This window comes from Uranotaenia lowii, chromosome 3 (assembly GCF_029784155.1).
Source record: "Uranotaenia lowii strain MFRU-FL chromosome 3, ASM2978415v1, whole genome shotgun sequence".
NCBI lineage: Eukaryota > Metazoa > Arthropoda > Insecta > Diptera > Culicidae > Uranotaenia > Uranotaenia lowii.
Window position 1 is genome coordinate 29301414 of NC_073693.1, and position 18869 is coordinate 29320282.

General features: G+C 36.6%; 1 protein-coding gene across 1 annotated transcript; it reads right to left on the reverse strand.

The window, feature by feature from the left end:
* Positions 1–75: 75 nt before the first annotated feature.
* LOC129756851 (superoxide dismutase [Cu-Zn]) lies at positions 76–13777 on the reverse strand. Its single transcript, XM_055753881.1, has 3 exons — positions 13394–13777; positions 551–769; positions 76–488 (listed from the first exon to the last, which is right to left on the reverse strand). The coding sequence occupies exons 1-3, from the start codon at positions 13607–13609 to the stop codon at positions 246–248; spliced, it is 678 nt and encodes a 225-aa protein (XP_055609856.1). The 5' UTR covers positions 13610–13777; the 3' UTR covers positions 76–245.
* Positions 13778–18869: the final 5092 nt, after the last annotated feature.

Consider the following 18869-nt stretch of genomic DNA (forward strand, 5'->3'; position numbering starts at 1 on the left):
TGTTTGGGTATTTTTCTCTATGGGTAATAAAATTTGGAATGCTCTTCAAGTTTCCAGAAAACAAATCTACACAAGTTCCGAAAATATGTTAAACAGTATATTTCAATTGCTTTCTTCTGTACACTATCTCTTAAAAATACTTCACTTTCACAGTTTTCAATTAAGTATTATGTCAAGTTTCATGAACATTTGTCGATCAGCGGATCTGGAACGAGTCTATACTTCGCCTCTATCTTATTCCCTTCCTAAGAAACGTTATCCAAAATGGTAATAATACCGCAGGCAATCCGAGCTCCCACCGTATCTTCCTCGCCCTGGAACGATACCGGATTGTTGATCGATAGATCCGGAAACCTGTAGATTTCGGATGGTTTTTCGTGAATCACAATCGATCGACCAATAATGCCGGCGAATCCGAACAGGTTTATGTACGGGCTGTTGAAGTCAATCTTGGCGTTGCCATCCTCTTTGACGTCGATGTTTCCGATCTACAATGTAAAAAAAAAACAATTTCAACCAATTTTAGCTTATCAAATTTGTAAGAACCTACAATGCTACTCCGGAAGTGGGGGCCAGTCGATTTGCAGCCCTCCTTCATGTCCCCGAAGGCGTGCACGTGGATGGCGTGTTTTCCCACCGGCAGGCCGGTGGCGTTGATGGAAGTTTCGACATGGCCCGGGGCCCACTGTTTGAATGAAATGGTGCCCATGATCTGTTGTTCCGGGTTGTCGGCAATCAGGGTGGCTCCCGCTTTCCAAGAAGGTTCGGGCTGGAAAGAAATATAAATTAGCTTGTAATAGCGAAAGTGGTTCTCAAAAACATATCTTTTTGATATGTGGGGTCAAAGTATCTTAGGGAAATTTCTATCCAATTCTAATGCATTCTGTATTCTCTACTCATTCTCATCTTGGTAAATGAAATTTCAACTGAATCGATTTATTTAAACCGAATCGAAAATGACTCGAAGGTACAAGTTTAAAAAAAGACAGTTCTCGCAGTTGCAACAGAATAAAAACTTAAGCCTGGTCTACACTTCCTGTGAAAATGAACGTGAAAAAATCTTATTTGGCCAATAAATCAAAAACTCGACGATGAAATGCATGTCTGCGCCAAAAATTTCAGTTGATTTTTAAATGAATTCAAACATGGTGGAAACAATCGGGAATGGTTGAAAGATGAAAGTCCAACTGGTCTTGTTGTTTAAAACTTCCTAGAACTTCCTAGAACGACCTAGACCTGGCGGACGATATTGCGATTTTTAATAAAAATTTAAGAAACATTGCTGGTGAACTATCAACAAAACACAGACTTCAAACGACCTAGTACTTCACTTTTCTTGGTCGGAAGTCTTTCGACCTCACCGAAAGCTCCAAGGCAGCAGGTCTCAAAGTCAATGTCGGAAAGACCAAGTCGATGGAAATCAACACAGAAAATACTTCCAATTTCGTGGTAGCTGGGCAACAAGATTAGAAGGTGGAGTGCTTCCAGTATTTTGATAGTTCTTGACAGGAATCCAGATGGGCATCGAAGAAGAGGCAGGCCCAGATTGCCGAATTGCTACTTCTCAACTACTACGTGAATCGGGAGAATACTCTCGAAATATAAGCCCCTAACATTGAAGCCCACGCCTCAGACTTGGAAGCCTTCAGAGAATCGACAATAGGGTGAGAGGATTCACAGGCCTTCGTTTGAACATACGCCAATATGAAAGAGTCGAAGTAGTTCAAATCCGGACTGCTTGGAGGATAGAGATTCTTTGCTTAAAATATCATATTCTCCATCAGCTAGGTTTGAGTCCGTTTCGTGGTATGGCATGGGCTCCATCTTGTTGAAAAACAACATTCTCGGGTTCACCAAAGTTTGCTCGAATCCACGTAAGCATCTGATTATTAAAAATGTCCAAAATGACTTCATTAGTCAATAACTTCAGCTTTTATAAAAATTGGAAGCATCTTCAATCCATTCGGTGGGATGCTTTGTAGTAAACTTTTTTTTTTCAATATTTTTATTATAGATATTTTAAGCTTCAGCTGGTTCATTTTTTTATGCAAGGCTGTTAATGTCGCTGGTAGTATCGTATGACATAGGCATAAAGGCACTATCAAAGTCGATTGACATGGGGTGTCTGACACTGACCATTTGCAGCTAGACGATACGAGAAAGAGATCATAGGGGACTCTCTCAAGAAGTGAGGAGTTTACAATAACGACAACCCCTAAACTTGGGCACTATGCACTATAAATTGAACATATGGTCTTTATACTTGATCGAACAAACCAGCATCCTTCAACAACGAAAAAACAACTTCTGTCATGTTTCTTCTTGTCCAGGACAGTACCATTCCTCAGCCCATTTTTTCGATTATCACTTTAGATACCCTGTGTGTATCTTCAACTGGGACAAGGTTCGTATAAAGTGCTGGTCGACGACCTGCATGAACTTGTGAGTTCATCAGCTTATCAGGAATACCGGAGTTGTGGTATCTTGATATAAGTCGTCTTTGCGCTCCCACCATACCGACAATATATGAGAGCCGAACTCAACGAGGATGTTGAGCAATCGATAGCACAACTGACTTTGGTAGAGTTTAGCAATCAATCAAGTCAGTTGTGCGGCAGTCTGGATTTGGACCTCAATAGGGTCCAGAACCAGGACTCCACAGCAGTGACCTAGGATCCAGACAAAAATTTTGTTTGCTGTAGCTTCCATTAAGATTTTCTGAATCCATGGGTGCTTAACTGACTAATTCTAGAGCAGAAACCACACTGGCCGAATCTGTAAAGGCAGCGATAGGACGATCTGAGGGTGTTGTTGCTGCGATAAGGGCTTCTGCTGCTTCTGCTTAGAAGACTTTACATTGGTCTGGGAGTCGATACAAGGTCTGGTCCCGAGGTCAGTGAGTGTTTTAGGAAGGTTCCGTGGACACTGGAGGGAGCTCATGGCTAGTGAATTCTCTAAGGAGACACATTGCCTCGGTCAGCAGGAACCCCTCCCCGTTCGATTCGAGTGTCTCTGAAGCAAAACCAAGTGCTCGGTGATACACAGACGGCAGCAACGCTATTCAAACCGTATGGAGCACATCTATCAGATTTTCCCTTTTTTTCCCCTCGTTTTGACAGATTTAAGCTTTTTTTCTCAGATTTAAGCTTTCGTCTCCTATGCTCCCAAGGCAAAAAAGCTTAAATCTGAGGAAAAAAAGCTTAAAAACGAGATTCAAGAGCACATATTTAAAAGATGTTGGTCACACGATACATAGACAAATCGTGTAACGCTGCAGTGATCTGGTGATACACCGCTCTATTTATAAAGTATCGAAATGGAAGTTGACAACTTTCCACACAAAGGTAATAAATTTAAAAATCACATTCTCTGGAACACCCTTGGCGTTTGGAGGTGAAATGTATCAAAACGTACGTGTATTGGATACCGCATCAATAAAAAAAAAGGTTTCTCGTCTGGGAACACGACGATCAGCTGCTGCTTCTTCAACTTAGACAGAAATCTCTTTGAGCCCTTATGTCGCAGTGCTTTAATTCGTTCTGTTATCAAAAGTCACTTTGCTCTAGACTTTGATGAAAGTCATCGTTGCATGTTGCATGAAGGAATTCGAGATATTTGCTTCCTAATCCAGCATCTGGATTGATCTTACTGGATAACACTCTGCTTTCGTCTTGACCCTTTTTCCCACTTTTACAGTGCCGTGTGCCAGTGTCCGTGGACATGCTACAACAAGACACAAACGTGTCACGCGGTAAAAAGTCGATAGATGGCATGCTACAGCCGCCGCAGTTTGCTTGGGACATTTTTGAGCGAGAAGCAAATTGGTCACTTTGTGTACATCTGCCGTTATAGGGTAAAAGCTATTTCCCAGATTGTCAAACGAACAGCTAATTTTCCATTGTTTACAAGTTTTTTGGTAACCTCTGGTCCGCTGAATAAAAACAACATTAAGCATTTTCAATGACCGCAAAGTTTAAGTATCTAAATTTGTTTGGCGCCAAAATCAAATGCAAGATAAACGATATGTGCCACAAGAACGTTTTCTCAGGTAGAAATGAGTTTCTTTAGATCCATCGCATTTGAAACTGATAAAAATGTGAAATTTCTAGTGAAAACGAATATTAAATTTGAACAAAAAAAGATTTCTATTTGGAAAAATCATTAACACTAGAAGGACCGGCAAATTGAATATACCTATTCGGACTGTGACCAGTCAAAATGACTGGTAAAGGGGAAATTGTTTATAACATAATATTTTTAACTTTTTTCTTTTGATATTATTTTGTTACTTTTTCGATAATATTTTTGTTATATAGGTCCCTATTGCATAAGACGAGTCACGAGTCATTTTACTCGAGTGAGCCATTTTGGTATTACAATAGTCGAGTCGAGTCGATTTCCAGTCGAGTAGCTCGAATGAGTCGAGTGCTAGAAGGTTCGTGACTCAGCTGTTTCACTCGACTACCGTAATACGACATTTCGCTCGACTCGACAGTGACTGGAGTCGAGTCGAGTAACTCGACTCGTCTTATGTAATAAGGCCCATAATGGAAATTTTATTTTTTACCGTGGGTGCACAGAATCACCTCATTTTGGCATAGTAGACGATTGCGTGTACGTCATCAATTGAATATTTTTAATAATTATCAAAATATTAAAATACATTACCAATTCTATTAGAAAGTTATGTTAAATGGTTATGGGTTTTGTCCATGGGTGCACGGTTTCACTTCAAATTTGTCGTAGTAGATATTTTCTTGCACCCACCGCTCTGAAGTTTTTCAACATGTTGCCTATAAATCACATCTGATATAAAAGGTTGTAAAGCATGGGTGGCCAAACCATGGCCCGCGGACCACATGTGGCCCGCGTCTGTCTTTTTGTGGCCCGCGAAGCTTTTTTCAGAATTGTACGTTTTCCTTTTACATCATTTGAAAAAAACGACTTTATCAAACAAAAGAGAAACATTTTTATATTCTTAAATTTTTACAACATTTCACATATTGTTTGTACTTTGCAATCACGTATTATGAAATAGATATTTGTTATTTAGTACTTCATACAAGTACATAGTATTGGCCTCCACTATTTTGGGAGCGTTGAGAGTCTTCAAGCGGAAAATAGTATACTAGTAACTAGTATAAGACGTCAGGGAGATATGCTAAAAAATTACGAAAGTACTTGAATAACTCAGTACATTAAAATGATAATGAGAAAGTAAATTTTGAGCTGAAAATTCACCGTATTTCAAAATCACTCACAAGATTTTTAAAAACATAAATTTGTTATCCGAAACTTCATTTGTCAGCTTCGATTGAAACAAATCAAACAGGAAAATAAATGCTCGAAATAATTGAAATCTAGTGTGGAAAATGATCACATATTGTAATCACACCATAATCAGTGTTATATTGGTACACTTCTACTATTTGTAATTTGAATTCTTTTTTCGAAACTTTTTTAACCAAGAAAAATTATTCAGCTTGTTTCAATAGATTTACAAAATATAAAAACTCTGCACTTTATTTGTGCTGAACTTCAACAGAAAAATAATATACAAATGATATATCTTAGCATGCTTGTCCAACACCTCGCAAACAGAACAGAGCAGAGAACGAATTACACTTTTATCATTTCGGTTTCCGAGTGCACTGCTCAGCCGATCAACGTTCACTTATCTTTTTGCCGAGTGCGCCCGATTGCGGTTGCTCTGACGGTCGGGTGGACGTCGCTCGCTCTAAAGAAAAGAGAAGGAGCTGGCAAGAAAATTGTGCTCTAGCGACGCTGCTGTGCCGCTCAGTGTATCAAGCCAGAAAGATTTCAATGCAGGAATGTTTTCTTCAAAAAAGCCGTTATGCAGTGCGGAACAGTGCATCAGTTGAAGAGGTCCAATGTAGGTTTATGTATGAACTATTTTTGTACGTAGCCGGGCCGGGCACTTCCTGGCAAATTATTTGAAAAACATGGTGAAAACCGGGCAAATAATCTGAAATTCTCCATTCCATAAACCGAGCAATATCCGGCCAAATCTGAGGAAATTCCAGACATTCATCTAGTGAAGAAAAACGACTTACATTTTTTTTGTCGCAACACATCAGCAGTGTCAAATTTATGTTTAAAGCATCACAGCAAAAAATTTCTAAAAGTACACGGAATCTAAAACACGAGTGATCTATTTTTTCTTGAGTGTAATTACAAAAAGATGTAATTTTAAACTTCTTTCGATGTAATATTAGTCTATTTTCCAATATAGAATAGAAATAAACTGTTTTGATTTAATTTTACACTGCATCATGCAAAAATCAACCGGTCAATGAAATTTGTATCACAAACAGTGTAAAATTATATCTATTTGATTTAAAATTGAATGCAAATATTTAAATTGTGCCTTTATTTTATATTTCAAGTCAGTTTGCGCGTCGGGCACAAAGTAAACAAGTCGGAAAATTATTCGGAAACGAGTCATTCAAAGGCGTAGCTACAGTAGCACTTTAAAAGTCTTTAAAGTAGTAAGTTTATGAGACGTACGTGAAATGAAGAATATGGTTGAAACTGATTATAGTTTTCTCTCCATTACAGCAAGGTCAGGTTTTTCGCAGCGGCTGATATCCGGCCAGTGATTACCCTGAGAAACTTTTGTCAGAACAATTCAAGTGTGGAGGATGCTGACCGAAAAATTATGATTTCCGGAACCATTCGAGGATGCTGATCATGCTGATTCGAAAAACATCCCCGTGCTGGGAATCATCGGATGCAACAACAATTCCAGCCTGACGCTTTCCGAATGGTTTTTTATGTTCAGTTTTGGAAATAAATGTGAATTAAAAATGATACATGTTGCGTATTTATTCAAGACAAAAGCAAAAACCTTAATATTTAGAAAAAATATCAATATTTACGATAATAAATTTTAAAATTTACATCCCTGTGTATTTTTACACGACGGATTTTGTGATCCAATCTCGTGCATTGATTTCGATCTAAATTTACACGCCTCAAAAATTACATCCTCGAAAAAAATACACCGTGATAGAATTTTACATCAAAATCGATGTTCCGTTTTCGTGCATCGTTTTCGATCTAAATTTACACGATTTTTTCTTGCTGTGATACGAAGTAAAGTTTTGGTTTGGTGTTTGATGAAAAAAACTTTCACAAATCCAATTTTTGACAAACAATTTTAAACTGAATTCGTTTTTCTTGTTTCATTTTCCAAATAATGTGGATGAAACTGGGCAAAATCCAAGAAGTTTTTTCACAATATCCGGGCATCCGCAAATTGCTGTTTACTTAGGTTTATGTGCTCTTGATATCGTACGTGGGAAGCATTAATTTACAAAAGCAGCAATTCGAAAAGTAACATTTACTCAAATTATCCAAAAATCTTTGCCTTTTAAACAAACCGTGAACATTACGCAAGAATCTGAGACAAATTTAAGTAATAAAACTTCAAAACTTTCACAAATAGTAAAATTTAGGATTTATCTTCCTTAACCGCTACGCTTTTGATATTTTTCGACCGAAGAAAGCTATCGTAGCTAATCATTTGTCCTGGTGCAGAACATTAATCTAGAGGAACTCGCTTAGGAATGAAAAGATAGGTGTTTTGGACAAAGTAGTTAATTTGCATATTTTGATATAAAATTTAAAGGCGAGAGATTTAAAAATAGCGCGATAATAACAATAACTTTTTGTAGTGCATTTTTCAAGTATTTTTTTTTTTATTCAACCGTATCTTCTTGGGTTAAGATTGTAGAACTTTGATATGTTAAGCAAAGTTGTGTATTTTGTTGAGATAAATAACTTTGTAGAAGAAACTTAAGCTCTAGTATGCTAAACAAGAAAGTTATGATTTATATCTCGCTATTGGGGGACTTCTAAACTTTATATTTCATATAAAAATATGCGCTTTATTATACAGAACAATGTTGTCGAAAACACCAGCATTCTATCTTAACTACCTTTGGCGTTATTAATTTAGTTCCGTTAGATTTATGTTCTGCATTGTAAATTCTGACGCACTTCCAAACATCGATCCAGACGCAACCGATGAAGACAAACCGAGTTTTCTGTAAAGCTTCTCTATCGCCCGAGTGCGAACGAATTTATCTGCACCGGGACGCACTTCATCAGTTCACTTGCTTCTCTTGCCCACACTTGGGTGGACGCTTGGTCGCTCTGGAGGTAACGGAGCATTTTTTTAAAGATTCTCCGTTTGGAAGAGCACAGCGAAAAAAATACACGCTCTTACTCTGAACGGGCAAATCTGAGGAGCGATGCCAAGCATGTATCTTAGTATTAGTAACGTATTTTAAATTTACGTGCAATGGTATACAAACTAATAGACAACTCCACCAAAGACAATTCGGAAATGTTTTTTATTTTTAAAATGAAATGACAATAATAATTTAAAAAAAAAAAACAAATTATTTTTATCCTTTTCATTAACCGCTTTTCCACTGATTGAAGTAAAATTTGATCAAATGAGAAATTTTAAAAGAACAGTCATTACAATTTTAAACTTTTAGATTAGGTATGAACAAACTTTGAAAGTTTCCCAAAGAACAACACAAGAACATTTTCGTGATATGTGTTATGTGAGTTCTTTTTATATTATTTTTTCTTATTGTAATGAAAGAGTGTAACAAAATTTCATCTGAAACGCGAAAAGCCTTCCTAAGCTCTAGTATTTTATTTTGAACAATCCCGTTCTGCAGAGTACTTTTTATGGGATGAAAAAGCCCATAAAGTTTAAAATCTCCAAAAACGCTGTGTGTGAAGTATTGTCGAGGAAATTGAATTCGATTCATAACCCATGTATTGAGTCTGGATTGAACGGTATTATCTTGTCTGTTGGTTCGTTAAAAGTAGGTATAATTAACACATTAAGATTTTTATTTTGATCAAATAAAGAAGAACTGGTAAAAATCTGTATTGAATCTCAAAAATCCTTATTTTTAAAACATGTAAAAAAAAATTGGACAAATTTATACTTTGGGTAACCTACTGAAATTCGTTTCCATTTAATACTAAAGAAAAAATTGTTGTGTGGCCCGCAAGCAAGTCTTAGTACTAAAATTTGGCCCGCCTGTTGAAAATCTTGGCCACCCCTGTTGTAAAGCTTAATTTTTCTATAAGTAGAGGAATTTACTAGGGGTGCACGGATTCTTTGCTATTCTTCCAAAATCAGCTTTTTTGTATGGTGAAGTTAAAGAATAACGGCATTTAAAGATTCGAAAGAAATTTTTTGTTATATACATGATTCTTCACTATGCGTGCACGGATTCACCGCATGTTCATTAAATATTGCATTTTGTGAAAAAGAAATTTTGACAAATCTCAACTATACCAAACTGAAAATGCTGTGAATCTGTCTACCCATAGTGAAGAACCACAAATTTTCTTTCTAATCTTTAAACACCGTTTATCATTACCTTCAGCATGCAAAAAAAAATTGATTTCGGATGAATGGCAGTGGAACCGTGCACCCATGGTAAATGGCTCTACTTATAGAAAAAAGAAGAGAAATTGGAGAACGGTTTAATTTAAGGAATTATGTTCGTCAATACGATATAACGTGAGACGGATTACTATGATTAAAAAAAATAAAAACTATACCAAGTTCTACACCATGTCTCAACATGAATTTTAAATCAACAATGTTTGTTTCTAGTTCCGTTTAATTCATCTCTGGAAAAAAGTTTCAATCATATATTGAAATTATACATTTACTTATTTATTTTTATAATAGGGGAGAGTGGGGTATCGTGGGCCATGGGGATACGTGGGCCACTTTTAATATCTCAGATGTGTGTTGAGAATTGAGATAAAAATCTCAAACCAACTGTCATCGTCGTCGCTTTGCGTGAGCATGTATTCCTTTATGTTGTTGACTGAAATACGCATCATATGTTTCTTTTGTTTATTAAGCTAAAACAAATTATGAAAATTTACTGACATAGTTAAAAAAAAACACCCGCTAATTTCATCGATGGGGAACCTAAAGTGCATAACAAAAATACGCTCATACGCTTATGATCTTAGTTTTGTCATGATCTTTCACGTGGAAAAGGAATTTTTGATGAAACATCAATAAGTCACACAAACGCAACCAATTTGCAAATCATAGCTTGTGGGGAATCGTGGGCCACACATCTTGAATCACCTATATTTGCATGTTTTTATCTACATTCAGAACTTAAAATACGTTTTACCTATCTGCAAAGTTTTCTTATGCCAAATGAAGATTTATGAAAAATATTTTGTCCATCCAATTTTGCCAAAACGTCCGCGAGCCAGGTTTTGGAATCAATGCGATCATACACAGCTCTCTTTTTTATTTCATCATCTGAAATTGGTTTTAAATAACGAAATGGATTAGGAAATCACAGTTTTGGGTCAACTCATAAACTTTGCTTGTTATTTGGTCAATTTGGATTTGGTGGCACACGATTCCCCACCATTTTTCAAAATCCAAAAAATATTGCTTTTTCTCAAACATTCAGAATATGGGGGAAATAACTTATTAAAAAATTTAAAAAAAAATTTTATTGTACCTTGAAAATGAAGAAAACCATACCATTTTTTATTTTCATTTTATCTTTTATAATAAAGAAGTTATGGAACAACGAAAAAAGTAGCCCATGATTCCCCACTCTCCCATACAGGTATTTCTAATCGTAGATTTATCTGATAAGATGGTTATTGAATTAACATCAAAGAAATCGAAGAACGGTTGCCATTGACCGAGTGAATTTTAGGAATTATGTGCATCAAGTTATGTCATGCGACGGAAAACTTTGAAAACAAAAATAATGAATCAACATTGTTAAATTCATAGGTTTATTTGTTATTCCTAAAAAGTAAAAGTTTTTCAATTGGTTGTTATTGCATTTCAAATACCTATCATATGTATCTGATTTGTAAGCAAATTCAGGACTGAACCAGAACCCCTAATCACAATAATTCACCACAAAGTATACAAACAAAACTTTCCTTCATAATTTTGAAAACAATTTTTAAGTATGTTTTTGTACTATTTGTTTCCGTGTATATATTTTGTATTTTAAAGCAAATTGAGAACTATTTCACTCTATATAATTTACTACGGCGAATTTGCAGCCATTCCATGCACCCACGTTGAAATATCATTAATAACTTTTCATAACTTATGTCTTCAAATATGAATAAATGAATACAAACTTCATAACTATTTTACACATACTAGTTTAGTATAAAAGATATTTATAACCTAAAATTACTCGAACTACTCGAAGGGCATGTATTAAATCTAACATAGCTTTCAAAAAAATTCAAAGAAATTTCACCAAATTTTGACAGAAAATTTGATAATAGTTGAGCAACAAAACAGATCAATATACAGGAAGTCAACTGCTTGAAGTGCCACACAGCGGTCAATCCGAGAACTTTTTCCACAAATTTCCACGAAGTCATGAAAAGTCCAGTCAAGTCTAAAACCATTAATTTTATAACGAATGACACACTTCTGCCCACCATAAACCAACTAGGGATATTGTTTTGAATGAAAATTGCGAAGAAAATTAAAAGAAAGCGAAAAAAATATATCTTGTTTGAGTTATAGGGTTGTGAATTTTACCAATCATTTTGACTGGTCACGATCTGAGTGTCCATGGTGAAACTTATTTCGCTTACTAGAAGAGCCAAAGAAATAAAAAATACACAGATTTGTAGAGATTCAAAATTAATGAAAAGCCGTATTTTTTGCGAATTTGTAAAACGAAGTATTAAAAATATATTCAACAAATAAAGTGTCAAACCAGTCATTTTGACTGGTGCGGTCTTTCTAGTTAACGAGTCTCTTTATTTCTAGTGTTAAACAAATCTTATCCTCACAGCTCAAATAATAATAAATATCAACTGTATAAAATAAAAATCAACTGTTATGTTATGATTCTTCAAAACAAAAAACATCAACAAAGTGGACTAACGTATTTCTCAGGAAATACCTGATACTGTACCATAGCACATGAAAAAAAAAACAAGTAGGCCATTGCGCTTAACCTCACTTGAAAACTCCGTGCAGCATGCTTGCATACCTACAAAAATAGTTGTGAAAATTTGGCAGTTTTCTGAAGAATGGGAATCAAAATTATTGATTTCTCCATCGATAATCATTTGATTCTTTTGAATCTGAATCTGGACCAAAATGATGAGCATTAAAAAAAATCATTGTCGTCCCATTTACTTTGCCAAATGTGAACTCAGACTTTTAGAACCTTGATAGTGAGTTTTTACACAGAAGCACTCACTTCGATCCAATTAACCAAAATAGCCATATTTTCTGTAAATTTGAACTTCGTTAAATTACAAGCTGTGATTGATATTATCACCACTTTCCACCTCGAAACATTGAAATAACACGCTTTCAGGTGATCACCACTCAAACAAAAATCAAAGACAAAAATATGGCTGCATTGAAATCATCAAAATGCTCTAAACTTTAGAATTCTCTTATTCAATTAATAAAGAAAATATATAAGATGAACTGTAACAAACACAAAACATGTATAATATTCTATTTTACAGTCATTGTTTAAGATGTTTCTGAAACGACAATGTGTATAATAAGATGAACGCGAATTCTCGTATGTACATTAAAAAATTAGTCAAACATGTAACATTGTTCAGAATCTAGAATAATGAAACCTCTCTATAAACAATATAAAAACAAATTACGATCAATTAAGCAAAGCAAAGGAGAGTTCATTCAAACAATAGCTTCAACACTTTCGCGGCAACTTATTCCGGGCTTTGTTGTGTACAGTCCAATTAACATCGTAACGCAAATGTTCGTTTGCATATCGCGAGCCCACCAGAGCCCGCGTGTTGCTGCGCTTAGCTAGATCACATATCACCGGAACACGTGTTCCGTGCCAATCGACTCGAACTTGAACCACTAATGGCAGCAGCACGCACAAATCTGTGCCACGGATAGTGACGTTTTTTTTTTCCTCAGACCCCGCGCTGAGCAACTTCTCTTTCGATGGAAAAGCGCGCGCGCGTATTCGCTTAAATTCTAAAACGCGCGACGTCACTGTTAGGTCAGTTTCTCGAGAAAAACCTCTAGATTAGAGAGATGAGTACGCAAGATACCCAAGCTTACGCAACAATCACATCACAACTCGCCTTTAGATGATCTGACGTGCAAAACAAACTGTGGGAAGCGCATTGCAAAAACACTGGAATAATGTGATTAATGATTGCGCGCCATTTTCCTCGTTTTTCTTGCCCATCTCAACGACTGTTTTTCTCTCAACGAGGGGTGATCAGTTTTTATCAACGAAGTTCATGGACGAAGAGATCACATAATAGTATGGAGTAAGCCTTGGCCCCTGATTAACGACTTTCTTACCCTGGGTAGAATTTCGATGCCCCGGAAGCCTCGCGGACCCAAGGGTCCCAGGCCAGAGCTTCCCAAACCGGAAAGACCCAATCCAGAGGGATTGACGAACTCTACGTCATCGCTGAGTGATCCCCCAAATTGAGTAGCCCCACTAGAGGAAGCGAGGTTCAGCAAAAGTGCCACGAATCCGATCCGCACCGCCATCTGTCGACTGTCGACTGCCATTGTGAACTTCCGGTTGTAAATTTTTGTAAACGATTCTTGCCAATGCCGAAAAACCGAACCGTACGCGCGATTGACTGTTGCGGTTATAGGTTTCGATCGAACTGACCAGATCCGCCGCACACTGGGTCGTATTAATAGATTCACGGTGGGAAAATCGGCCTAATCGCTGGATTGCAGCACGTCGTTGCTTTCAGTTGTAATTAGCTGGCCGGCCAGCTTTTGAATAGGTGGGGAGATTGGAAATGCAAACGCTAAGTCGCTCGTATACAGATTTGGAAAAGCGCAAGTTGAGTTGTCTACGTAACAGATGACAGCAAGTCTAGAACTGATTCCCGAAAAACAAATCGGAACCAGATTCTCATAGGATAAGAGATTTTTATTTGGAACCTCAGGAGCAGAATGAGACTTCAGAATCAACTTTCGTAGTCCAAATTCTTAGTTAGAATTCAGAACCAAAACTAGAGTCAGAATTGAGAATAAGAACTAACGGCCAGAATTCTAAATCAAAATTCAATACCGGAATTCGGTACGCAAAGTTAGGATTAGGATTCGAAAACATTATTCAAGTTCAAAATCAGGGAAGGTATTACTTATCGAAAGTAAAAAAAAGTCCTAAAAAGGTCAATTTTAAAGAATGGCTATAGCAAAACAAGGTTGGTTCCAACCGACGATTTTGTCTCTTTAACCAAAACCATCAATCTATCGATTATGTCAGGTGTATAATTTACTCCCGGCTTTATCGTTGAATGATTCAACTAATTGTATGTTTTGATTGCTACTCGCCGCCCATATTCATTCGGACGCAGGGCACACCCTGCCATTGCCATGCGAAATGCATTCAGCAGATTCTACCAACAAGATTACCCGCTCATCGTTGAATTCGGTTCATTCATTTCGAGGGGTTCCAGCTAGTAACCCTCAAACGCATCATTATCAAGTCTAATTGAGTGGTTTATTGTTTCTGACCGGAATGACCGGATCTTGGGTGGCCCTATCTGCATCAGAACATCACAAAAAGCGGGAGGAAAGAATTTCCAATGAGGTCGTGGCTTGTCCCCGAGTCACGGATGAACGGATCGCTCGATCGATGAATACGATCAGCCGGAAAAATATAAATAACCGATTCCGATTATAAAGCTTCAAGAAAAGCTTTATCGTTTGTTTACTGCTGCCTAACTGCACAAGCAAAAATCCTGAACTCCTGACTCCTGAAACCCGTTTTCTCTTCTTTCCACATTTAGACAACCATTGAAATAACTTCATACGAAAAAATATTAGCTTAGCTTGATTGACTACTCACATCCACCTTAAATCATTGAACTCGAAATGAATCATAAATAGTGGTACAGCATTATTTAATTCAACGCACCAAAATTCTCTCATTTTAGTTTAAACACATTCACTTTCTCATTGTAATTAAAACACTTTTAAAACATTTCGAATTCCATGATCGCTGGCGTGGCTCAGTGGAACAAGTTTCACATCGCTAATGGTTGCTACTCCGTGATTGACCGAGGTCATCAATTTTGTCCAGAGGTCAAAAGAATGGCGTCTGGGATTGACAGCACACTCACAATGAACAAAACTGATGCTCTCTCTTTAAACATCAATAACGGCGCCGGCCACGTCCTAGTAGTCAATGGGCAGTTTGGAAAAGGTAGAAAGGGATGAAAGATCAATCTTGTGCTTTAGGACCGAGGTTACCTCTGCATCCTAGCAAAACAATTTTGATTTTAAGGTTTGGGTTAAAGGATATAATCGGAAGACACTTATGACTAGTGTGATCAAAACTATCAAGGCTATTCTGCCGCTCAAAGCAAGTCCGTCGCATTTACGTTTTTGTTGAAATGAGAAAAACGGCAATGAAAAATCGTAAAACGGCCCAACGAGAATTCGGCACTTATATGCTTTTTAAATCAATGTAATCAATCAAATCTGTCACTGCAACGGCAATCGAAAGTTTTTCGCTTTATAAGGTTTATTTTTTCGTTTTAATTCTGTTGAAAAACATTTGCTGGGCCCTTATGAAAGGGGGACCGACTGGCGGTCATTTGTGAAATGGGATAAAATGACTTTTTTTTTCAATGTTCATCAGAAAAAGTACATACTGAAAATAAAGATTTCTCTTGATACTACAGGTAAAAGTTAAGTGTTTCCAGCGATAAACTAAAAAATGATAAAAACGCAAATGGAACGGTTGCGCTATGAGCGGCAGAACACTTTGCAACATATTTTATGTAGAAAATAGCTAAAATACTTAGTTTCAATATTTCCCAGAGTTTTTCCCCGCTTAGTGTGAACGGCCGGCAGCATTCTAGACGTTTAGAGATGTTATATCGAGCTACACCATCTGGATCACGCTCTGGTTGTCTGATGATTTCTTGATAGCAAATCGAAATGAAAATGTGTTTCTTGTCACATTTCATAACTTTAAGGCACAAATTAAACTTTTATATTCATGATTTGAGGGTCTTGAAAATTTTCCAATCTGAGAAATAATGTTGATCCGTCCTGCAGTCGGATTCAATGCTTCATCAGCTTTACAACACCACAAGGTTGTTCCGGAAGGCGTAGCGCTATCATTCCGTTTTCAGATAAATTTTCACAAATTTCACAACTTTAAAACTAAGAAATATCCAAAACCTCCATTCCATTACAGAACTCTTGAAAAAAATTTTCAAACAAAAAAACACTTCCGTCATCGACGGTCACAGCCTACCGAGTCCAACTTCATACGAAAAAATATTGATCGAAAAGTAATTTCAAATGGCTGTTTAAAGATGTTGAATCATTATCAACTTACGATTTCTTAAAGGGTGTCCACGATGAAATTGAAACACACAAAATTGATTCGCAAAATTCGAGTTTTCATCCGATTGCCACCAAATTTTCAGGGATTGAAAAATAACTATTAAACTTCATTTTAAAATTTTACTCGTATTTTATTTACAGTCCATACGCAAATGCCCGCACCTTGGCCTTAATCCCGGCCATAAAATTCTGCTCATTCTGTGAATCAACCGTTTTTTGCATGTAAACTAGAGTGCCCCAAATGACCCGACTTTTAAAAAAGTTATGCGCTGCAGGCAAAAATGTATCCTAGCTAGACCAAGTACAAGATCTCATGCCAAATTTGGGCCAAAATGTCTCAAAATTCCATACAAACTTCAGGCTCGTTGAGCGACCCTTCCCCGTGATCCGATCTGGCCCAAATTTGGCATGAGATCTTGTAATAGGAGTAGGATCAAGTTTAGACTGCCGCGCATAACATATCACAGGTTTTGAATTTCCCATACAAACGTGTACTTGTTCTGCTTCTCATCGCGGTCATAGGCCTTTTGTACCTTGAACGTTCGAAGCCCAGCCTTAGTTTTGACCTTGTTGAACTGGGTGATTATAAAGCAGCACCTTCTTAAACGACCTAAGGTAGTGAAGACAGTTGAGAAACTGAAGAAAGTATGGGTTTACATGCAAAAAACGGTTGATTAGCAAGTTGAGCAGAATTTTATGGCCGGGATTAAGGCCAAGGTGCGGGCATTTGCGTACGGATTGTAAATAAAATACGAGTAAAATTTTAAAATGAAGTTTAATAGTTATTTTTCAATCCCTGAAAATTTGGTGGCAATCGGATGAAAACTCGAAATTCGCGAAATCAATTTTGTGTGTTGCAATTTCATCGTGGACACCCTTTAAAGGAATCCTTCATTAAATTTATCATGTTATTATTATTAATGAAAGGAATACACATGTTTAGGAATAAAAATGTGTAAAAAAAATCACCAGCAGTTTTTATGCCTGATTTTCGAAGAATTGTGAAGAACTGCATCCACTTTTTTTTTGAATATGTCCATCACTTTTAGTTTTAGGTAACAAGTTGTTCAAAAATCGTTAACTTTTAGTTTTTAGCAAAATCAATAGGAAAGGGAGAGGGGGGTTTTGGGGGTTAAAGTGACCCCCTCCCCCCCTCCCCCCCCAATAGGGGCCAGAAGAAGCAAATATTAGATTTCCAATCTGATCTGAATGATTGAGTAAGGTTCTATAGTAATAATATTTATTCAAAACTTAAGACAAAACCCCGAAAACTAATCCCAGGTTAAGAAATTTTCAACAGTTTTACAAAAAAAAAATCACTTATTGATAGAAATTATATTCGGAGTATTAAATTTAAAATTAGATACTTTGAATTGTTTCGGAGGTTTTGGTTCCATATTTTGTAAATCTAAATTGTCTTTCTAATTTCATTTTTCGGGTTCTGTATACAATTTGGAATTCTTCAATTTAAGTGCGTATCATCATAAGAAAAAAAGTAAATACTGTTCCGCAATCATGTTTCAAATAGGGTTTTGCATTTCGTTCAAAATCTAAAATAATTTTCGTAATTCATTTGAAACGCATTTTCAATATTTAGATTAGAGATGCACCCAATATTCGGTCGGCCGAATATTCGGCGCCGAATATCGCTAAAAAATCGTTAAGCCGAACATTCGGCTCAACGGATAGTTGAGTTTCGGCCGAATACACAGTGGTTAAAACCTCGAAAAACGTGATCATGGGCTTTTTGAAGGCTTAAATGTCAAAATAGCTTTATGGTGTGTTCTACAATATTTCATCATTTTGAAATGCCCATATTTTGTTGTAATATTTTCCCTGATCAATTCACCTATAAGTGAGATAATTTTTCTATTTTTTGTATTTATAATTTTATCACTATGATGTCTTCGAAAAAGTTGTAGATCATCTAATTTTAAGAAATTTTTTTATTGTCACAATTCTCTTGTTTGGGATTTTTGTAGTCTGTCTCTTCCGCTCTACTCGAGTGCCAGGTTACGCATACTGCCTAGCGCCTGTTTACAATAATAAATTTAGTAATTTATAAATTTATCTGGCGAGAAGAAACTTACTTGGCAATAGGACAATTTTATCCAATCAATAAGCCGTTCTATAAGCCTCAGTGGCTTTGCCGAAAACACGCCTCAACAACGTAAGTTGGCGATTTGCTGGATTCAATGAAAGAACTAATCGAGCCTAAAGGCAGAAACACAATACAGCGTCGGACGTCGCGTCGCGTCAGCGTCGCGTTGACATTTCATTTTGGGGATACCATTTTCCGTTTGAGCCACCACAATGGTGCGTCGCGTCAATGAAGGCATTGTACTAAAATGCAAAACTTGTTCTAAACAGCAGCGTTCTACAACGTCGACGCTCTGTTTTTGAAAAAAATTAAAATCAGCAGCGTTATAAATATTTCGACTTTGTGTTT

Excerpts from the sequence above, each read along its gene's own strand:
- LOC129756851 (XM_055753881.1), bottom strand. The coding sequence starts at position 13,609 with ATGGCAGTCGACAGTCGACAGATGGCGGTGCGGATCGGATTCGTGGCA. Across the intron at positions 770-13,393 it reads GCATCGAAATTCTACCCAGG|CCCGAACCTTCTTGGAAAGC; the intron begins GTAAGAAAGTCG and ends ATTTCTTTCCAG. Across the intron at positions 489-550 it reads CCCACTTCCGGAGTAGCATT|ATCGGAAACATCGACGTCAA; the intron begins GTAGGTTCTTAC and ends TTTACATTGTAG.